Source organism: Corapipo altera, unplaced genomic scaffold (assembly GCF_003945725.1).
Source record: "Corapipo altera isolate COAL_440 unplaced genomic scaffold, ASM394572v1 326, whole genome shotgun sequence".
In the NCBI taxonomy this organism is placed as follows: domain Eukaryota; kingdom Metazoa; phylum Chordata; class Aves; order Passeriformes; family Pipridae; genus Corapipo; species Corapipo altera.
The window spans coordinates 2,839,849-2,862,784 of record NW_020884945.1 but is presented as its reverse complement, the minus strand read 5'-3'; the positions used below and the strand labels follow the sequence as shown (position 1 = coordinate 2,862,784).

The following is a 22,936-nucleotide window of genomic DNA, read 5'->3' as shown; positions in this document are numbered from 1 at the left end:
AAGTTACGAAAATTAGTGAAGTTGCTTCTGCTTCCTAGTGAAGAAAGTGGGTGATCATCTCTAGGCCTCCTCAGAAGAAAAGGGGCTGCTGGGATGGGTGGATTTATGGACTGTCTTCCAGTGGTGAAGAAAAGCCCAAAGCACAGAAATGGAGAAGTGAAACAACAAGCAGCAAGGCAGGGAGCAGGATCCCAGTCCTACACAGGGATTTTCAGACTGGCTTCTCCATGTACACCACTGGCTCATGGGACACTGAGGGGACATGAGCCATGAGCACCTGTCACTGAGGGAAAGCAGGGCAGGGCAGTGCTGTGTTGGCTCCATCCCTGCTGGAGTGAACCAGGACATACTGTGGGCAGCCAGGAACCCTCTCCCAGTCAGGCACACACAGGGGGATGCTCAGCCCACCTCAGCTGTGGCTACCACAGCTCTGATACCACAGTGGGAGGTAAGTTATTGTCAGACCTCGTCCTGAGGTGGGAGGAAGGGAAGGAATGGTAGTGCCAGTGCTTTGGCTGATCCCCACAGCTGGAGCACCGGAGCCACCCTGAGCATCCCCTGCCTGAGGCTCTGGGCCTGCCCTGCACTCTGCATTCAGGCACTTCACTTCCCTCTCCCCTGGCACATCCTTTTATTCAGTCAGGCAGGTTCCCACCTACACAGACACCCACACAAGATGGCTGTGGGAAAAACACAGCTGAACTGGGAATACATCCATGGAGAACCGGAACTGTGATTACATTCCTCTGAGGGTGGCAGAGGCACTTCTTGTGGAGAACACACATGGAAATGCCCCTCCAAATCAGCCCTCCTTCCCCTATTTCAAACAGGGTCTTTTCAATGTTCCAACAGCCATCAGCTACTTGTCCTTAGTGCAGGTTTGGGGGATTTTTTTGTGCTGTGCTTGTGATTTTACTCATTGCTGTCCTGTACCTGTTAGAAATGAACGTAAAGTGGGGGTTAACATGCTTTGTAGTAAGTAAGTAACTGCACTCATGATGGAGGATATAAAACCTTTAGAACTGTTTCCTCTTTGCCTCCTCCTCTCTTTTTTTGTGTTCACTCTGCATGTGCACCACCCACTCACTGTCCTTTGTTTTCTTCAGAGGATGAGAAACTCGAGGAGGTTTGAGCTGCAGTCAAATCTAAGCTCAGTCAGTTTGAAAATAAGCCAGACAAACTCCTCCACTCCTCCCACAATCTCTGGGGGAATTTTGGCCCAGTCTTTGCCCTGTCCAGCCCTGAGAGGCTGTGCAAGGAGCAGGGATGGCAGAGCTGAGGGAGCTGCCTTCCCAGGGCTCACTGTGGCTCTTTCCCTTTGTGGCTGCAGCAAAGGCAGCGCCGTTCGTGATCCAGAACCTCACGGACCTGGAGGTCAACATCAGTGGGAAGATCCTGCTGGAGTGCAGGGTCAGCGGGACCCCAGAGCCACAGGTGACATGGAGGAAGAATGGATACCCCATCTCAGTAGCTTCAGGTGAGGAACTGTGTGGGATATGGGATAATGGATGGCAGGGTCACCACAACAGAGGGCTGAGCCAGGATGGTGCCCACAGCCTCGGGGCACACACACACAAAAATCCCAGGATATCAGGGCACTGCTGCATCTCCACATTGGCCTCGGAGGTTAAGGAAAGCGGTTGCGTTCCAAGGGCTGCCCTGTGTGCAGAGCCTGGCAGCCTGCACATAGCACGGCATTGGTAAATCAGGGAGCGCTGCTGCTCAGCCTGGGGAGACAACACTTGGGTACAAAACGGAGACACACAGTGCACCTGCTTGTCAGGTGGGTCTGACAACCCCAGGCTGGGCTGTCAGATGTCCCGAGCAGGATATACTGCAGCAGTCACCTCCCAGAGGTGAGGTGCATATGCCCCATCCTTGATCTCCCCCAGCACAGGAAGGGGGATGTGTTCTCAGCTCAGCTGGTCCAGAACTGGACAGGTACAGTGCCACCACGGGCTCCCTCACCTGAGCCTGGAGCTCCTTCTCAGCTCTGTCACAGAATCACAGAATATCCTGAGTTGGAGGGGACCCATCAGGATCATTGAGTCCAACTCCAGGCCCTGCACAGACACCCCAGCAATCCCACCTTGTCCCTCAGAGCGTTGTCCAAACCCTCCTGGAACTCTGGCAGCCTTGGGGCTGTGCCCACTGCCCTGGGGAGCCTGGTCAGTGCCCAACCACCCTCTGGGGGAAGGACCTTTTCCTGAGATCCAACCTGACCCTGCCCTGACACAGCTCCAGCCGTTCCCTCAGTCCTGTCCCTGGTCCCACAGAGCAGAGATCAGAGTCTCTTTCCTGCCCCTCATGAGGATGTTGAAGATCCCAGTGAGGTCTCCCCTCAGTCTCCTCCAGCTGAATACACCAAGTGCCCTCAGCTGCTCCTCACGTGGCCCCTCCAGACCCTTCCCCATCCTTGTGGCCTCCTTTGGGTCCTCTCTAATGGCTTCATGTCCTTTTACATTGTAGTGCCCAAAACTGCCCCCAGAACTGAGGTGAAGCTGCCTCAGTGCAGAGCAGAGCATGTCCTGAGATCTCCCATAAATCATGGAGGATCCCATGTCAGTAGCTGGTCCTGTGGCTTTAATTTTGCATCCTGGACTAGGTAGGAAATCTAGGATCATCCATAATTCAGATCAGAATGTTCTGAGAGAAACTCTTTATAGCTACTGAAATTTTATAAATAATTCTGGAGGGACAAGCTTGTAACTCATCCAACCACTGGAAACATAAATAAAATATTTGGAAAAAACACCTCAGGGTAAATATTTCAGCACTGTGCATGGCAAGTTCTGTGCAGTGCTCTTGTTAACAACTATGGGATTCACAGGCAGAACACTCAGAAATTCAAAATGTCCTTCCCTTTTGGATTCAAAGCCTGACCCGTTTCCCTATTTCTGCCCCAATCATATCCTTAATGAAACAGATGAGCTCTTGGTGTAATGCCACAAGTCAGGAAAATTAAACTTGGAAAATTAAATGTAGAAAAGTCTCATAGGTCATATCTAGGCAACCTCTCTCTTCCCACTCCACTCTAGCCCCTGGCTGCCTGTGAGTCCAGGATTGCTCCACACAGTGATTTTTCCAGGGATGGACATAACCTGATTTCCATGTTCCATGTGTTAGAAGTCCATCACTTTCCACAGCCTCCAAGATGTCATCTTTCTCCAGTAGTTCCACCGAGTTCCCTTTTTCCCCATTGTATCTTATTGCTATCAGACAACCTGTCCTCCCATCCCTTCACTAACTTCCAGAGAAGTTTTCTCGGGCTCTGTCCACTCTAAATTAACAGCCACATTTGCTCTTGGTTAAATGACCCCCAAGAAATTTATATAGTTGTTGAGGAGAAAAAAATGTCAGGGAAAGGTTGTTGCCAGACCAGAATGAGGAGCACAGGATTAAAATGCCTCCAAGCACCAGCACGTACCAGACCTGGATGGATGGGAGCTGTCTTTCAGTTCTCTGGCTCCTGAAAGCACTTCCAGGCAGGTAGGTTACTGTGCCAATATTAAATAAAATCCCTTACAACAGGAATTTCCATGGAAAATAACACTCTGGTCATTGAGAGGGTGAAGAAGGACGACGAGGGGCTCTACGAGTGCCGGGCATCCAACGAGCTAGGCCAGGACAGCACGTCGGCCTTCATCAAAATACAAGGTAAGGCCCAGCCTGAGGGAAGTGCAGATGTTCTGTGGGACTGAGGAGAACTGTTCTTCAGTCATGGACTGTGTTTATCATGTGGCTGTACATTTAACCTGCAGGCTCCGAGGAGAAATCCAACATCGAAGTGATCATTTTGGTGTGCACTGGGCTGGCTGCCACTCTCTTCTGGCTCCTCCTCACCCTCTTCATCAGGAAACTGAGAAAAGTAAGAGCTCCTACATTGCACAAAGTCTGGAATCAGACTCAAGTTAATGTGTAACATCAGAGTTCAGGGCTGAATGTTTGGGACAGATGGTAGAAAACTGGGCAAAATGTCCCTATAAAATTCAGCCCAAGATTTCTACTGGCAGTCCGTTGACTTCTCCAGACATCCCTTGCACTTGTGAGGTTTCTACCCACTCCTCTGGTACCATAAAATCAGGCATCTCCCTCTTCATGAGCCAAACTGGCCTGTGAGATTAAGAAACAAAAAAACAATCCTATACGTTCTAAAATGAGGGCTTGACTTCAGCACTTGTTTCTGAAACACAGATATTAAAGGAGGCCCTGTTTCAAGAAAGATCCTGGAAATGCGCTCAAACCACACAGCTTATTTGGTCTGCCAGTCTTGCTTTTCTTTCACCTCCCTTTTGTGACTCAGGAAAGTAAACTTGCAGTAAAGTTCTAAGGAATTTAGGTCTGTTTTTCCTAAACCAAACAGCAAACAGCGAGGCAAGCACAGCTCTCTCTTCTAAATCTTACCAAACTACAGTCCCAGTGCTGGTCTCCAACATTTGAGTAAGATTTCCCCTCCTATTGAAAATACAGTGATTAAATTCACATTCTCCTCCTTGACCTCAGTTTAACTGAGCTGTGGACAATGCTGAATTTCCTGTTTTATTTTACCCCCATGCCAGTCCCCTCGCTGGAGCCATCCAAGCAGAATTTCTCTCTTTGCAGCATCAGAAGTAGCAGATTCCACCAGCTTTCCACCCATTTTAAATTGTAATAAGCAATAGCCACGAAATGGATAGCTATGGAGAATCAAGACTGCAAAACAAAATATATAAATTATAAAAATGGCAAAATGCTCTCTAGTGCACCAGGAAGAGCAACTCCTGGAGCTCCCATGGAAAAGCACTGATTTCCTTTCACTGAGACAGGTAGAAGGCAGCAATTTTGTGTCCTCAGAGTGTTTACCAGCATCAATCAGTGACTCTTCCCAACAGCCATGAGTGGCAGGCACACACAAACACTGATGGAAAATAAGGAGAGAAAGGAGGCTGGAGTGATGGTTCAGAATAAATTGGAGAGCTAAGTCTGGAGTGCAGGGAACTCCCCAGACATCCCTCAGCCTCCACAGCTCTCTCCTGTCAGAGTTGCAGGGTGAACACTGTGAATAATTTCTGTACCCCCTGTTTGTAGCCCGATGCCACAGATATTAAGACAGGATACCTGTCCATTATCATGGATCCAGAGGAGATGCCTCTTGACGAGCAGTGCGACCGCCTTCCCTACGACAGCAGCAAGTGGGAGTTCCCAAGGGACAGGCTGAGGCTGGGTGAGTGCTTTGGGGCTTTTCTTGGAGAAGGAGGATTCCTAACAGTCCTCAATTCCAGTGGATCTGTTGTATAACCCAGGAGCAGCCTATCCTTTAGTGCCAAGGTCCTTGGATCAAGGATCACAAAGCTCAGGATCGTCCTTAATGGAGGGTGGAGCAAGGGATTTGGTAAGGAAAGGAAAGATGTTGACTATGTCAAAATAGCTGTCACCTCTTTTTCTGCCTTGGAAAAGTGAAGCCAAACTATCGACAGAGAAGAAAGGTACCTCCAGATGCTGTCCCTGCTGAAAGTATGGTTTCATTCCCATAGAGGAAAATGGGAAGAGAAGTCAATCCAAAAGGTCACAGTCTTTCAGAGAATTTTATTTTGAAGAAACCTATCAATTCATCAAATAATCAATTCCTTAGTGACCATCTGAACTTGGCTTTGAGTTGTAAAGAGCTAGCATGAAAAAATGAACCAATTTTCTTCTACCAGCTCAGCTTACTGGCTGATGGAGCAGGGAAATGTAAAAAGCAGGTTGTGTTTGTATAGCTAAACAGTAACATCTGTGTGATCTGAGGAGTGCGGGGAATATATCTGTATTTGTGTATGCTCTTGGGGCTTCAGCTGGAAAACATGGAAGAAGGAGATAGACAAAAATCACAAAAGCTGAGATGATGGTGGGACATAGAGTCAGACTATCCGCGATGCCCAGTGCACTCTTCTGCACTGGGGGTCACAGCCCTCAGAGCACACCAGGTAACACAGGCTTGATAATTCAAATGGAAGAGAACATAAAATATAATCTTAAATTCCATTTAGTAAAGCTTTGCCCTCAAATCAATGTCAATTATTGAAGGGTTAAAAGGCTGTGACTGCCTGAGTGCCTCAGCTGGCTCTCTCCATGATTCCTGAGCAATCAGGGATCCACAATCCACCCAAACTCTGATTTTCTTGGGCTTCAGGACAGCCCTAGGCAATGTTTTTACCTTCTGGGCATGTGTATGTATCAGCCCTGCCTTCAGCTGAGTGCAGATTGATTTATTCTCCTCTGTTCTATCTTGTCCTGTATTGCATCAAAGCCATATGGATATAAATCCCCCCCTGTATATCCATATGCTGCAATATGTGATCCAGCTTCTGTGCCTGTCGGGCTGTGTGTTGTGCCTGGGATCTCTTGCACAGCTCAGGTTGCATGTTCCCCTCTCTCCTGATCCAGACTGTCGGTCCCCTGGGCTCACTCTTGACTCTTGCTCCTCTAGGTAAAACACTGGGTCATGGTGCTTTTGGGAAGGTGGTGGAGGCGTCTGCTTTTGGCATTGATAAATCTTCAACCTGCAAAACAGTTGCCGTAAAAATGCTCAAAGGTACATCCATCCCTCTGAGATCCCCCCCAGACTCCTCGGGGGACCTGCGGGCAATGAGGTTTCCAGTTCTCAGCTCCCCAGCTCATTGTGTTCAGGAGGGAGTGGGTTTTCATGTGGGAGCAATTAGTCATCCTGCAGTGCTGGGACGTGGAGGAAATGACAGACGGGCTCCGTGCTGCGCTGCTGATTGAGGCTGGTATTCCTAGAGGAGGGAAACAGAAGCTTCCAGGTCTGGGGGTTAGGAGGGAAACAGCTTACAGAGTGTAATTACATGAGATAGGCTGAAATTGGATCTGAGCTGCCATCACAGCCCTTCCAGATGTAGAACAGTTCAAGGGGTTGGAAGAAAAGCAATGCCAAGGGAGTGAATTAGAGACATCTTGCTTGCAATTATTGAAATTAAGGAAAGCTTTTACCCTTCGGTGGTGGGAAGGGGGAACCTGGGGACTGTTCTTCCATATTGTATTTACACACAAAGCTCTGCAGACAGCATGGGAATAAATGCACATGGCCTGCCTGGGTCAGGGTCTTTAACTGCTCACTGAGGGTGTTTCCCAAAGTCCAATCCATGCTCACTGGTGGCTGCTCCTGGCCCACACTGCTCCATCACTGCTGCATGACACTCACTACTAACCCCTGCAATGGCACTGCTGCCACAGGATTTGGCTTCTGTGTCCAGCTGCCTCTCCTGATGCTCTGCTGCTTCCTGTCTCTCTGAAATTCCAAAAGCATCCACTTATCACCTGTCTGGAACTCCCTGGAATCTGGTCTCCCTTCTCTACTTTAGTCAGCAGACCTTCAGATCATCTCTCCTGATGTTGTTTCCTCTATCCCATGTCCATCTTGAAATCCCTGAAATATCCTAGAAGCCCCTGATCCAGACACATTCCCATCCCCATACAAAACTTACTGCCCTGGACAGCCCTGGGTTTTCATTCCCTTCTATACTGTGCTTCCCAGCTGATCCTCATGCCAGCTCTACCCTGCCAGCACATATTCAGCAAACCATTTGCCAGATCCCCCATCATTTTACACCTCCCTCCCCCCAGTGGAGGCAGCTGCCTCCTGCTCTCATCTGTCCCTCCCCCACTAACATGCCCATAATTCATCACTTTCATGAATAAAGCAGATTCTCTAGTGTCAGTCAATCCATTCAGGGGGAAAAAAGGCTCTGGAGATGTCTGCATTTCTGCAATTCCAGCACTGTGTCATTTCCATGCAGTGGGCTGGTATCTGTTCTGGATTGAAGGCTAAAATTCAATGGGCAAGATTATCTGAGACACTTGTGAGGCTGCACCATTCAGATTTTGCCAGGTGTGTGTTCCATCTCCTGCCAGGGGAATTCAGGAGTGATATCACCCATGTAACACACCCAGCTACAAACACTGCTGACTGGAGAAATCTTGGGCTTGGAAGAGCTCCTTCTCATGACACAGTTTGGGGAAGGATTTGTTTGTGGAGGATTCTGCAAACAGATAAAGTTACACTTGTCACACCAAATTATCTGTTACGTAACTGTTTCCTCATATTTAAATTTTACATCATTCAAAGGCAAAACCAGAGGAAAAAGCACACAGCCCCTTCTCTTAAAATACACTAGGGAAGTTTTGGATAGAAGGCAGGGAAAACAAGGCACCTGAACAACCTTCTCCTGCCCTAAAGGACAGTGTGACTGGGCATGGGCTTCACTGAGTGTTGAGGTCATGGTTCACACACAGAGATGTCCCCCCCAGCTTTGCTGGAAAGTTATTTTAGGGTTGATAAGCTCTTACAGGGCTGGGATTTAGTAGTGCTGTACGTTTTGGGACACAATGTGGATTCCTCCATCCCCTGCAGTGGAGAGCTGCTCAGTACTGAGGTACTGTACCAAAGTCCTGCTGAGCTCCACAGCCACGGGAGAGATGGAGGAACACTTCCCGTGGGCTGTGGGGGCTTGGAGGGCTTGGCTGACCCTTTGCTAAGCTTGCAAAATTGAGTCCTTACAAAGGGATCTGGTTTGGGGGAAGGGACAGTAACCCTCCATAACCCAAGCTTGAGAAAGGAAGAGGCACCCAAAAGATAAAGTGTTATCCCACTTCATAAAGGTCAGCAGACAATGAAACGGATGAATTGTTATCTGTTTGAGTCTGAAAAGCAAAGATATGACAAGTAACCTGGATGGGTTCTGTTTCAAAGTATAAACAGGATCTTGCTGTGTCCTGTTCAAAATATCCTGTTGTGTAAAGATGATTTTTTTCCTGTTTATCTTAAGCAGAATGTGCAACTACTAATGAATGCAAGGCTTTAATGTCTGAACTGAAGATCCTCATCCATATAGGACATCACTTGAATGTAGTCAACCTGCTGGGAGCCTGCACCAAAGCTGGAGGTGAGAAGTCTTCAGTAAATCAGGAGCAAAGGAACACTTTTCAGATACACAGGTCTTGGGATGTGCCCGAGGTGGAGTCCAAGTCTGCAGTTAATGCAAGCACAAACATTTCTAGCTCTCTGCTCACAGGGGAGCTTCTGCTGCTGCAGAATGTGGCCTCATCTTATCAAGGGTTCTGAACATCTCCCAGCCCATAGTGTCACTTCTCTGTTTTCCCTGGAAGCCTGTTTACAAAAGGGATTATGGCCTGAAGGGAGGCAGGACACTGAATTGCAGTTAGGTGCCCAATTGTTCCGACAGGCACTCCTGGTCATTTCAAAGGTTCTCCTGCCTCTCCTCCCCTGCCTTATCAGGAGGATGCACCAGGCTGAGCACTTGGCTCACTGAGGCCTCCTCCCTTCCCAGTCACTTCACCCTCTCTGGGCAAACAGGGGCAGGTTTTGCTTGGTGTGCAGGAAGGCTGGGGCACGTCTGAGCTGGACACAACAACAGCATGGACTTCCACAGGGCTGAGCTGGCAGGACTGGCCTGACAGCATACAAAGGGTCTGTGGCAAAGTGCACTTAAACAAAGGGCTCCATCAATCTCAGCCCTTTGTCGCTACAACATCCCTTCCCACATCACCATCCCTGTCTCTCACCATGCTTCAACTTCAGGAGCAGGAGCTCTCAAGGATAGCTCTTCACTGCTGACCCTGAACCTTCAAAACCACCCCCAAAGGACAGATTGAGGTGACCCAAGGGGAGGAAAAACCCCAGAGTGAAATAAATTAAGGGGAAACAGCGCCAGAGATGGTGCACACATCTGTGGCCATCTGAGCTATCAGTCTCCAAAAGAACATGCTCAGTCACGGAGGACAAAGAAAACCTCAGTGAGGTAGATTTTGTTGGATGCTAGGGCAGAAATCTTCCCTCCAGCAAGGTGCTCCCAGTTCCTCAGGGAGCAGTGAGCAACCAGCAGCCACAGATACTGCTGGAATCTGGGAACCTGGGATGGGGAACTTGCAGGAATTGCTGTAGCACTGCAGACCCCAAAAGCTTGTATGGGAGGATGGGCAGCTCCGGCTGCAGGCATTTAGGGTTCAGCCAACTTGGACAGAGCATGGTGCTAAAAACACCAAGGTTGCAGGTTTGATTTCCATATGGACCATTCACTTAAGAGCTGGACTCAGTGATCCTTGTGGGTCCCTTCCAACTCCATCTTCTGTGATGAGAGGCAGGAGCCAGGAGCCTTTGCTTGGGACTATGAGTAGAGCGGAAGGAACATTAAGGATGCTGGTGATTCTCCTCCCCTGACAGGACAGCGAGGTGCCTCAAACGTGGCCGCAGGACTGAGGGCTCAGAAGTTCTTCACCAAAGCACCAACTCAGCCCCAGAGCTCCCCTTGCTCAGCCAGACACAGCTCAGGGACTTATCTAAGACTCAGAAACACCTTCTTCCAGGGGGCCCTCCGCTTCCCATTCTCCAGCCTGCTCCATCCCAGCTGCGCTCCGGGTGGGAGGTGACCCTCATTCCTCCCTGCCAGGTGCCAGGGAAAGCCTCTGCTGCCTTTGGAGAGCAGTCCTTGGAATAGAGGGCACGGAGGAGCCTCCAGGCAGGCACTGCTTTGTTTTTCTCTGAGCAATGCAGGTGCAGACCAAAGGAAAACAGCCCTGAGCTCTGGAGACCGGCAGGGATTGGAGTTACCATTAAAAAGCCATTGCAGAACACAGCTCACTCTCCTTCCCTGACAGGGTTTGTGTAACCATGGAACAGTATTCCTGGTGAACACTGATATTAAGTATGCACATATATTATTTTAACATCGTAACAAATAACAGATTTTTAACACTTTGGCGGGGTTGATGTTGAGCAGTTACAACTAATGCACAGTATATGCTTCACAATGAGGAAACAAAATACAGAGAGGCCATGTCTAGGAAGCATTTCAAAAACATGAATAAATCACTAAGTGGAGCTTCACAGCTGTTGTTGGAATCTACATTTCCTCAGGGTGCCCATGAGGGACATTTGAGTTTGGGTCTTCAGAACTGAGCAGGGCCAGATCCCAGCTCTGGAGCCTTGCAGAGCTGGGCACAGCACTGGCACCACTGGCAGCTCGGATTTGGGGCCAGTTGTGGTTTTTCCCAGGGCTGAACATGTTCCAGCTGCAGTCAGCAGGAACTGGGGCTCCTGGACAGCCCCAGGGTGTGTGCTCAGCCCACCAGAGCCATGGGGCTCTGCAGGTACAGAGCCAGGCAGAAATACAGTGTCATGGGCAAGCTGCTGGTTCTCACTGCAGGGATTCACCATCTCCCTGTTAATGGGACCATCTACTTCCAAAAGGTGCTCTCCCTGTCTCAGAGGGATGCAGCAGCCAGGCTCTCCCAGGGTCACTGCTCCCTCCTTTCCCCCCTCTCATCCTCTCCAGCCAATACTGCCCAGGCTCGGTGTGCCCAGGTCAGATATATCCAGTCAGGAATCCTGCCCAGAGCTCTCCTTCCCCAAGGCCAAGTGCAGCTCCCAGCCCTTTTCCTTTGAAGTTCAAGCTCCTAAGTCTGAACTACAGACCTTTCTGTGTTCTCCACAGAAAAAAAGTTTCTGGATGTGAAAATTTGAGAGCTTGGGGTGGATAGTAATCCCTGTCTATACACATCCTAGTCCTGTGATTTCACCTTGTCTTACATTTGGTGATTACAAAAAGCAGTGATTCTGCCAAAGGTAGAGAATGCAGCTTTTCCCTCCCCTAATAGCTCACACTGCAACATAAAAGCACTTCAAGCAGATCTTAAAAACATGCATAATTGTACAAAAGCAGCAATTGCACTAAATCTACAGTAGTTTGCACAGAAATAAGAAAGGAAGAAACTGAGAGGACTTTCAAGGCTTCCAAAAACTTCAGACTAATTATTTTTGCAACTTTTGATTCAGATCTGCCTATGGCCCTGCATACTTTTATTTCCTCTGATGGCATCAGCTCCACCCAAAACAAACAACTGGGAAGCCAGCAGAGAAAATGAAAACTGCTCCATGCTATGGACTATGCACAGAGAAAACCAACCTTCACAACATCTGAGACTGGACATTCTGTTGATCATCTTGAATTTTCCTATTTCATAAATAAGGAATAAATGCCAACATCTAAAACTAAGAATCAGCACTGTGTTCCCTTCTCTCCACATCCCTACTAATTGTGTCCTTCTGAAGTGTCACTTCTCTCCTCTGTGTCATAAGAATGCCAGTATTTACTTATTTTGAAGAGGTTTTGGGAGGATAAATTAGAATTATGTGCTTTGCAATGATTCAAAACTCATTTGATTCTCACTGTCTTTATTAGGTCCTTTAATGGTCATAGTGGAATATTGCAAATATGGAAATCTGTCCAACTATTTAAGAGGAAAACGGGGAGATTTCATTGCATGCAAGGTAAGAAAATGATACACTTCTCATAGTCCCAAGGCAGGGAATCAACAACCATGGACACAGGCTGGATTTTTCTGCACTGGCACTGTTGGGCATTTCTGTGGGTACTTTATTTTCTCACCACATTCCAATTTGTATGAGCAAGAAAAGAAAATGTTTTCCTCTGCAGGGTCTCACTCCCATCCTCCTCTGAAGTAGTTGCAAATACCCAAGCACTGTGGTGCACCTAAGAGGGAGAGAGGGAATTACCCCCAGCTCAAGGTGGGCAACAAGTAGTAGTGAAAAACTGGCCTCAACTGAACTAGGAGAAGGTGAACCCTCCAAAACATAAGCCTGGTTTGGGGATTTTTGTTTCCAGCCCCACGCCCCCCACTAAAAGCAGCTCATCCTTCCACCATCTGCTCATTCCCATCCTCTGTTTGTCCCTTCCCCCGTGCCAGCCCGGTCTGTGCTGGATGCAGGGACCTGGATCAAGGACATGTCTGCACTAAAATTAACCAAATGGTTTGGTTTCCAACAGTTCTCTGCATCCACACAAACATCTGTGCTGGCACAGCCTGGGCTGGGACAGGGGGTGGACATAGGAGACCAGGAGTCAGCGCTGGGGAGGGAATGGCACTGCCTTCTCCTTGTGAACATACAACATGGAAAGGGCTCTCTGATCCCAGCCCTGCCCGAAACTGGAGCCTCCCAAGATTATTTTCCCGGATGAATCCATAATTATTATTATTATTATTGTAGCCATTGTGTACAGGCACAGAAGTACGTGAGGTACTTTGTGTGAGTGAAGGAGATTTTCCTGGTACAGGCACTCAGAATTTCTTTCTCACCATTGTTTCCTTGATGAATTGAGGGGCTGGTTCTGTCTCCCTCCTCAGGACAGGGTGAGACAGACACATAGTGCACATCATGCACATGCCTTGAACCGGTCTATGATGCCTTCCCAAGAAAGCAAGAGGCACAGAACCACAGTATCTCTCTGCTCACCTCTCAGTCTCCCCCAGCCAGCTCCCAGCTCACTTTTCTGGGGCAACATTGCAATCAGTGAAATGGGAGGTTCTGTATTAGTAGGAAACCAGGCTTCCTTAGCTCTGCTCTTCAGGGAACATCATGTTCAAACATGTTTGGAACTCGTCTGCAGAGGACATTTTCTCCATATGCCATTCTGTTCCATAGTTTGAATCCTCAGGCATTGCATCAACCAAAGCTACAAATGAGTTTTATGCCATTTCTAGTCCCAGGAAAACTCTGACCAAGCAGAGAAGAGTCTGGATGAGTCCAACAGTGACCTGACTGAACTGATCAAGCGGCGCCTTGAGAGTGTAGCCAGCACAGGCAGCTCTGCCAGCTCAGGATTTATTGAAGATAAGAGTTACAGCGACTCAGAAGATGACGAAGAAGGTAAACAAAACCCACCTAATCCCAAATCTTTTCTTGTAAAAGTTTCTGTTACTTGGCCAGTGCCACACATGCTGTCACACACTTTACAAGCCCTGACACAGCTTGGTTTGTTCCCGAAGTTGCAAATTCTTCCTCTTGCCTGTTCCCCCCTCCAACTTTCTCACTGAAAGAGGCTGGCAGTGATGAATTGCATAGAAAAGCTGCTCCTGTTGTGTGAGAGAAGCAATAGCAATGTTTTACCAGAAGATTTGTGAGGCCACTCTCTTCCCAGTCTCCTCACTCACTCTCTGTAAAGTTTTCTTCACTCCTATCCCCCGGTGCTGTTTTCCCCATAGCTAAATGACATGATTAATGTGCACTAGAACTTGTTAAATCATCTGATCTTCTGCCTCTGGATCAGTGGTTCCTACCCCAGAGCTGCAGCTCCAGCAGAGATCTCTCCTACTGACACTCAGATGCAGGGCTGGGGTCACAGAGTGCCAGAGGCACCAGTGCCACCGAGGTCTGGAGCTGTTGCTCCAGTGTTTTGCCCTGTCTGTGATCTCTCCTAGATGCTGAGGATCTGTACAAGAGGCCCCTGACTTTGGAGGATCTGATTTGCTACAGCTTCCAAGTGGCCAAAGGCATGGAGTTCCTTGCCTCCCGAAAAGTGAGCTCATTCACACTTCTATCCCAGAACCTTGAGTATCTGATATGGAGAAATCCAAACATGCTCTTGAGCCTGAGTAATCTGCTTTTTGCTCTTCTATTAAAGCCTTGGAGATCATGTTGGCTCTGGTGGTCAAGCAATAAGTAGCAGTGAAGGGGTTGGGAAGGGATATCCATCATGTTCTTGGCTGCAGGGACTGGCATCTGTAACAGGAGAGTTTAGATAGAAAGGCTGAATACAGATTGTGAGACAATTCTTGGAACTGCCTCATAAATAAATGCAGAAAAGGCTTCTTGTAGAGAAAGGTCCTTCTAGTGTGATCAACAACAGCACTACTGAAAAATGAAGGGGAGTATCCAGCTATTCCTTTGGCTTGTCAGCAGTGTTGGAGACTGTCAGCAGGGTTAGCACCTCTTTTGGATACAATGGGAAGGATGTTTGCAGCCTGTGGAACACCTTTTCTGTAAATGGAATGTAATACACGTGCCAAAGTGTGCACACAACTGTGGGCTTGCACTGACACAGCTCCCAGGGAGCACAGGAATCCTGAGCAGAGTCACCTCCATCTCACACACTCCTGAGCCTGCATTTGCAAATGTAGCTGCATCTGCTTTTCAACCTCTCCCAATTTTCCCAGTGAACAGTTAGTTAGAAAATAGGACTCCCTTTGTCTTGTCATAACTGTGAAAGTCAGAGAATTACCTGCAATATTGGCTTGTTCCCCAAGTAATTCTCTCCTTTGCATAGAACTGAATATTTGGGGCAGGTTCCCTCACAGATTCCCTTCTCTAACCTGCTCATGACAGCAGGTCATTTATCTCCCCATTCCCAAAGAAACTCTCCCGATCTCAGCTCTGGCAGGGAGCCCCTCTGATCCCCTGTGTCCTCGTTCCTTTCAGTGCATCCACCGGGATTTGGCAGCAAGGAACATCCTGCTCTCTGAGAACAACGTGGTCAAGATCTGTGACTTCGGCCTGGCCAGGGACATTTATAAAGACCCCGACTACGTACGGAAGGGAGATGTAAGTGGAAGGAGCTGGAATTGTTATCCTCAAGTTGTTGTTCCCCACGGGCTTGGGTGGATCAGTAACAGCAGCCCTGGCAATCCGTTGTGTCTTTGGTGTCCAGGCCCGGCTCCCACTCAAATGGATGGCTCCAGAGGCTATTTTTGACAAGATTTACACAACGCAGAGTGACGTGTGGTCCTTTGGAGTGCTGCTCTGGGAAATATTTTCTCTAGGTAAGAATGATTTTCCCCTAATTTATGGCTCCTATGCTAAGAAAAGCTTTTAATAAAAGGTGCTGATGTGGAGCAGCATTTCTGCTTCAGCTGGGACAAGTGCACAGTGCAAGGCAGGTGTGAAATAAAGCCACTGGGCTGAGGTTAGTGAGAACTCCACCTGGAAACCGTGAAAACACTGGGGAGGGGGGAACAAAAATCCTAAATCCTGGACCTAACATTTGTAGCCACTGAAAGCAACAGAACCCAGAGATACAACAAGCCCTTGCTGCTGGGAAGTGAGATGCTTCTTTGACAGCAATGAAGAAGTTTCCCATCCAACCATATTTTCCTGAAGAAATCTGCTTCAGGAACCCCCACAGCCCCAGGGCTGGAGGGTCCCCCTGCTGAGGGCACAGGGGGCTTATGCTGCTCCTGGCAGCCCGTGGAACACCAGGGAGATTGCCCACATTATGTTTTATCCCAGCTTAATTATCTTCCCCACAAAATCTAAGATTTTCTAAGTAAGAAAAATGTCTTGGCAGCAGCTGCCATGAGGCTGATCCGAGAACCAGTGCTGGGCTCTGCCTGAGTCCTTCTGGCAGTGGACAGGTAGAACCACGTACTCTTGTGCCCATATCGTTTGCAAGCCACAACATTGCTGAAAGAACAGGAATGGAGTTCTTTATGTGCTACAGATTTCATCCCAGGGTGCTGTTAGAAATCTTAGCCTCACTAAGATCTGGTTCCTGTCCAGCAGATAAAGCTGTGAAACTGAGACAAGCAGCCTCACAGACAGGTGGACTTTGCTGCTCTCAGATTTGCCTTGCAGAGTGGCAAGTTTTGTTTTCCTGAGGGAATTTAGGAATGTCAGCTCTGGCTTTTTAATCAGCATTTGCAGACAAAAGAAAACAAGAAGCATTGTCAGCTTAAGATGCTGGATTTTAAAGCAAACTCTGTAATCTCCTTCTATCTTTAGTTCATGGATCAGTTGAAATTAATGATCGGGGTCAAGATGCAAAGTCTGGAGCTGTTTCTGTCCTAATCTTTCTTTAGGGCTGACTGCAAAATCACAACTTGCTTTCAGTCCAGGTCTTTCATTTGTACTCTCCTCTAGTCCATGTCAGCACACAAAATTCACATTCAAATGGTTAAAACACGTGGCAGTTCCTGCTTTCTCCAGGGCTCAGTCCTGTTTATTTAGTGATGTTATTTTGGTGTAACACCTCTGTGGCTCTGTAACAGCATCACCTCCTGCAGGTGCTTTGAAACACCACAGAAAGGCAAAGCTCCAGAAGCACGAGCGGTGCCCCATTTTTAACAGATTGTTCAGGAAGATGCACCAGCAGAGACATACTCTGAGGGAACAGGCATTGGGCATCTCCAGGGAACCAAAGGAACTGAATACTGATGAGTGGCAAGAGGCACTGCAGAAACAGGCTTTATATCATTCCCAAAGGTCCTGACAGACTTTAACAGATGTGACTTTCAGGTCATTTGGCCTGACCAATACAAATAAAAAAACAGAGTCACTGAAACTCACTTCTATTTTTATCTAGTTTCTAAAAACAATTTGTCTGGTTTCTTTTAATTTTAGATAGTGCCTTTTCTTAATGAAGGTGTTTTCCTGGCACAATAGACTGTCCTCTTCTGAATTCAGAGGAACCTACCAAACTCCTGCCAGGGCTGCCATCTGTAAACAGCCTCTGCCCTGGGATGACGTAGGTCACAAACTCCTTTTTCTCTCAGTGGCACAGGTTCAAAAGTAGTCATTTTCTCTGAGAGCGTTTTTCATACAGAGCATCCAGGCATGCCTGTGGTTTGGCACTGCTCGCATCTGCAGCTCCAATGATAAATATTTAATTAAGGATTTGTGTCGCTGATTGAATTCTCTTATATAAAAGTTTTACAGATCATTGAGGGCCAAGGGATGGAATTTGTTTGTCGTTGCTACAGGGTATGTTTTGGCTCCCATTTACAAGTGCTGCTTTTGCTGGGTCCCACAGACTTAGCACCCTCTAAAAAAGGGAAAAACACTGATTAGGAAACTGCAGAGTTTAGTTTGGTCATGGGTCCTTCCAGAGGCAGAAGCTGAGAGAAGGACAACAGGCTTCCTCCAGAAAGGCTGGATCCATGTTGGTGATACACAGGGAAATCAGGGCTTGAGAGAGACTGTTCATTTTCATCTGGGGCTGAGTTTGCAATGAGCTTTAAATTATTCCAAAGGGGTCAGCACACCTCATGTCAGGTGGTGCCAGCAATGTTTAATACATCCTGAAATCGCTCATGGTGCAGAGTGTCGGTGTCTCCTGGAATTTCAATGTGCACTGTTCAAAAAGCAATCAGAGATAATTATGTAAACAAGCAGTGCCTGCTCATATAACATCAGCATCTTATTATCCTACTAAAATAAAACCAAGATCAAAAGAGGGCTCCCATATCCAATGCATGCCACATCTTTGAGCATTTTGGAAGAGATTTTCCCTAAGGAAAACATCATGTGTAGACCTCACACCACATGTTTCAGCCTACATTTCTCCCAAGCTGTCTCAGCATCCCAAATCCAAGTTATCAGGCTTATCCCATAGTGCAGATGAAGTGCAGTGGTGAGTGGAAGTGGAAAAAGGAGAGTTCCTTGCTTTTATGATCTGAGCTGCCTCCAGCTGGTAGAAAGCCAGCACCAGTCAAAATATAAACTACCAAGAGATCCTGCAATCAAAAATTGTTCTTAGAATCACAGAATGCTAAGGGGTTGGAATGGACCTTAAAGATCATCCAGTCCCCATCCCACACACCTCCCACTAGACCAGGTTGCTCAAGGCCTTATCCAACCTGGCCTTGAACACTGCCAAGGCTGGGGCATCCACAACCTCCCTGTGCAACCTGGTCCAGTGTCTCAGCACCCTCACAGGGAAGAATTTCTTCCTAATATCTCACCTAAAAATCCCCTCTTCCAATTTGTACCCATTACTCCTTGTCCTGTCACTATTATTCTTCTTTTCCTTCCTTGTATTTGCTCTCACCAACACATTGCAGTTGATGTAACCAAAGAGAGAGCACTCAGAAGGTGAGCTCCAGTGGAATTCTCCATCCCTCTTCACCCCATTCTCTAATGTTGCCCTCAAGGTCTCCATCCCAATCACTGTATTTGCAGGATTCTTATAGTAAGACAATTGTTGAGCGAGGTCTACCCAGTGGTACTGAACAAACTGAAGGGTTTCTTCTGCACTGGGAATGGTCCTGTGGCCATTCATCAAGGCCTGATTCCATTCAGCTCCTCCCAGTTCGCCATTCAGGTCCTCCCCATGGAAATCATGATCACCATGGCACAGCAGTGGCACAGTGTGGTTGGCAGTCAATGAAAAATGCCGTCTCTTCTCTAATGAGGGGGGTTTGTGGTGTTGCCCCTGGTCATTGACAGTGTAGAGCCAGGCAGACCAAGTGAGGCTCCTCTGGAGAGGCTGTTGAACCCCTGTTGAGCACAGGAGTGTTCAGGAAGCCCCAGTCCCTTCTCAGGGTTTGTACAGATACACAGATGCAAAGACAAGCAAGTGAAAGTCAGGAGAGGTGCACAGGCAGCAGTTTGGTGGCTGGGACACGTGGGAAGGTGACACCACAATTTCTATCTGTCTGTTTATTCACAGGGATCTTGGGAGGTGGTAGGAGCCTGTTTTGAGGCCTTTGGCTAATGGGTGATGCCATGTGAGCTGAACAGTGGATTACCAGGTTATTCTGACAGGTGAAAGGCAAATCTAGGAAGGCAGATCCAGATATAAAGCAGAAGTGATGCTAGTGACTATCTCCAACTTACAGAACTCCTGGAAACACTCCCAGCACTGTGACCTGCTCCTTGCACATCCAGGAATTTCAGATGTGCTGTGGCTGAGCATCCCTGAGCCTTGGATGTCACTGGAGCCTGTTTGCTGTGCTGAGGTGCCCTCTTGGGAAACTGCCAGGATCTCAGCTCCCCATGCAGAGCTCTGCAGACTGAGCAAGCAGATTCATGGAGCAGAATAATTCTGGGAGCAGCCACGTTTTGGCACCCTCTTGGCTGCTTTTATCCAAGGATTTCTGGTGTGCTTGTTGTGCCCCCAAGTGCACAGCACATGATGGTGTTTCCAAATGGGGGGAAAAATAGCAGGAAATATGCAGGAATGTTGTAGACAGTAGATCATACACAGATTCCTCGAGGGATGGATACAGATCCAGATTCCATTCAACCCTCTATGCTGAGACTTGATTAAATTGTTTCCAAATTCATCATCCAGCTTTTGGATGCTAGAATGTGCAAGACAAGGTTGTGCTGCATGTGAAGCCTTTGCTGAGGAGGAGGGGAGGGAATTTTACAGATCTTTCAGGTCTATTCCAGCAGGTTCAGTAACCTTTCAAACTTCAGCACAGACTTCTCTTGAATGTTACCTGTGAGGTCTGGATTACTCAGATGCCAGAGCACTTTCCCAAACTATATATTTGTTCCCCTTATTTATGGAGCACTGGAGATATACAGCAGACAGCATAACCTCTGAATCACTCATTAGTTGAGGAGCACATTTAATGCATTTACGCCAGTCCCTCCTCTGTAGAGAACCATCTGCACAGGCAAATGATGACTTTTTGATTTATGTTCATGACTTTTGGCCAACTTTTGTGCAATAATACAGTGCTACTGGTCCCTTCAGAGCACGCTACCTCTGAGAACAATAACAGCTGCCACAAGCTGCCCTCTCTGGGACAGTAACACTCACACTGGCACTGCAGTGGCCCTGAAGACACTCTGAACACACTCTCTAAGAAGCAAACAAGGCTAAAAAGCTGCAAGGTCATTTTCAAGGAAGTTTTGCCTGTAGGACTGGATAATACACACAATACTCAGTTGGTGAAACACAATTCCACACCTGAGGTTGAACTGCAGGTTCTCGGGGCCTTCTGCAGGAGCCAGGTGCCCACAGCTCCCTCTGCACCAGCCAGGCCAGAGATTCCAAGGCAAGGCAGGATGAGCAGGACTGACTGACTCCATGTGTGCTCACTCTGTGCTGGAGATTGGCAGGCTAATAGTTTATTGAATGTAACCAACTGAATGAGCTGGAACTTCTCTACCACTGACCAAGAGGTCATTTAAAGTCTCAAACCGATAAAATTTAGTTCTCTTCTGCCCTATTTTACCTTGGAGTGGTCCTGGGTGTATCACAAATGTGGAGGACACACTGTGATTGAAATCTCTGAAGAGACAGAGTGAGTCTGTAATGGGTTTCCAAGCAGAATATGTAGACGGGAGGTAACTGCAACTTCTTTGCTCAAGCTTCTTTTGCTGCCAGACTCTGGGTAATCCCAGATGCTCAGCAGAGATCACTGATTTATCTTTAATTCCCTGGGCTGGGAAAGAGGGACTGTGCCACTCTGAAGCCTCTCATTTCTCCCCCAGGTGCCTCCCCATACCCTGGAGTGCAGATAGATGAGGATTTCTGCCGGCGGCTCAAGGAAGGGACCCGAATGAGATCCCCAGAGTACTCCACCCCAGAAGTGTAAGAGCTCCTGCTTGTGTATTGAGAGCTGACACGTGTCATTTAAGTATTAAAACTTGATTGTGTTCAGGTGAAGAGGGGGAAGGGCACCTCAGCTATTTTGTATTTTGTTTTCAGTAAATGCTGTGGTTGTTCATACCTTGAGTGTCCTGGTAGCACAGACTAATGCCAAGGACAGGCCAAGTCAGCCTGACCTTTGCCAACAACAAGATGAACAGGTCCACCATGTGAGCTGTAGTTCCTGGATCTCTGTTCAGGAGACCCCTGTGTCTGCCTTGACTTCTGGCTCTGGAACAGAAACCCAGCATCCATAACCATGACTTATTTCAGCAATATCACAGGGCCCAGCAGCCAGACTTGAAGTTGGGTGAAAACAAAAAGCCTAAAGGCTCAGCTGAGGCAGAAGGATGGAAGCCAAAACCATCCCACGAGGGAACTAGAACAGAATTCCAGCACATGGAGATCTGAGCCTGTCCTAACCCATAACCACCCAAAGACTGACCAAACCAAGCAGCAGGGGAATGAAACAGTCTGGAAGCAAAGCTTCTTTCCTTTCCCTTTCTGAAACCCTGGGGTTTTCCCTAGGTACCAGACAATGCTGGATTGTTGGCATGGAGATCCCACCGAGAGGCCGACGTTCACCGAGCTCGTGGAGCGCCTGGGAGACCTTCTGCAGGCCAGTGTGCAGCAGGTACAGCACGCCAGGCTCCCTCTGACACACGTGTTTATGTTGATGTGTTGGTGTGTGCATGTGGATACCTGTGTGTGCACAGGGAAAGGCTGTTGGACACCAAGATTACCTCTGACCTCACAACAGAGGTCACAAGGAAAAAGGCTGCTAGGATGATTAAAGAAAATGGTAACTATGCAAAGGGGATTATGTTTTAAAACTAGATATCTGTCCATCCATAGCAGGAGAAAGTTACATTCATTAGAAAAAGGCCCAGTTGCCCCTCAGAGGAACAACAGTGCTTTATCTCACCAACAGTTCTAATTAGATTCCAGGGCAGTAAAGCCTGTCTGGGTGCCCACCAAACCACCCCATCACTGCCCTTCTCAGAAAATACAATTTATTACCAATAAATCAGAGCAGGATAATGAGAAATAAAAGTAAATCTTAAAATCATCGTCCCACACACACCTCCCTTCTTTCTGGTTTCAACTTCACTCCTGATTTCCTCCACCTCCTGAACTTTCTCATTTTCCAAGATTACGTCCACCAGTGCTCTTAGGAGCTCTACAATTATGCAGTTTAAAGCTCTGAAAGTCAGTTATAGCATTATTAATGTCATAATAGTTAATTCAGTTGTTTTCTTCTTCATTAAAAACAACCAGAAATGCAATTGTGAGCTTAAGAAGAAATCAAACAGCTTCTTCCTGTTTGTAAACAACTGTAGTGGAGCTGAGTTGAAGAGGGCTCAGTCTGCAACATTAAGAGCTTGGGAGTTTTATTCCATAACCAAAGTAAATTAAGGAGACATAAAAATCCTGATAAGGGAATAGGGCACTTAACTGCTTCTCAAAATTAAAATAAAAAAATAAGCAAAGAGAAATTTGGACAAATAGTTTCAGACGTTAAAGGCAAAGCCATTTCTGGGATTACTAGGGGGGGTGATGACAATACAGAGCTCGTTATGATTCCTTGGAAGGACAAGAAATAAAATCCTTCCAGGCTCCCACTTGAAGGACCAGCTCTTCCCAACTACAGCTCTTCCCAACTACAGCTCTTCCCAACTGAAGCTGAACAAACCCAAAAAGTCTACACATAGGCAATGTGCTTTTACCAATTCCAAACTCTGTTCATGTCCTGTCAGCCCCAGGGG

At 47.5% G+C, this 22,936-nt stretch overlaps 1 protein-coding gene across 3 annotated transcripts in view; it reads left to right on the top strand.

Annotated features, from left to right (window-relative positions):
• LOC113956092 (vascular endothelial growth factor receptor kdr-like) overlaps window positions 1-22,936 on the top strand; it is a 133,989-nt gene that overhangs the window by 94,617 nt on the left and 16,436 nt on the right. The window contains exons 14-26 of one of the 3 annotated variants that reach the window (XM_027662280.1): window positions 1,331-1,477; window positions 3,532-3,657; window positions 3,762-3,868; window positions 5,068-5,203; window positions 6,449-6,553; window positions 8,808-8,921; window positions 12,237-12,325; window positions 13,558-13,723; window positions 14,275-14,372; window positions 15,272-15,394; window positions 15,501-15,612; window positions 21,014-21,113; window positions 21,699-21,804. In XM_027662280.1, coding sequence (XP_027518081.1) covers window positions 1,331-1,477; window positions 3,532-3,657; window positions 3,762-3,868; window positions 5,068-5,203; window positions 6,449-6,553; window positions 8,808-8,921; window positions 12,237-12,325; window positions 13,558-13,723; window positions 14,275-14,372; window positions 15,272-15,394; window positions 15,501-15,612; window positions 21,014-21,113; window positions 21,699-21,804 — 1,529 coding nt within the window. Of the gene's footprint in view, window positions 1-1,330; window positions 1,478-3,531; window positions 3,658-3,761; window positions 3,869-5,067; window positions 5,204-6,448; window positions 6,554-8,804; window positions 8,922-12,236; window positions 12,326-13,557; window positions 13,724-14,274; window positions 14,373-15,271; window positions 15,395-15,500; window positions 15,613-21,013; window positions 21,114-21,698; window positions 21,805-22,936 lie in introns of all 3 variants that reach the window. The other 2 variants (XM_027662279.1, XM_027662282.1) reach the window with 2 other exon arrangements.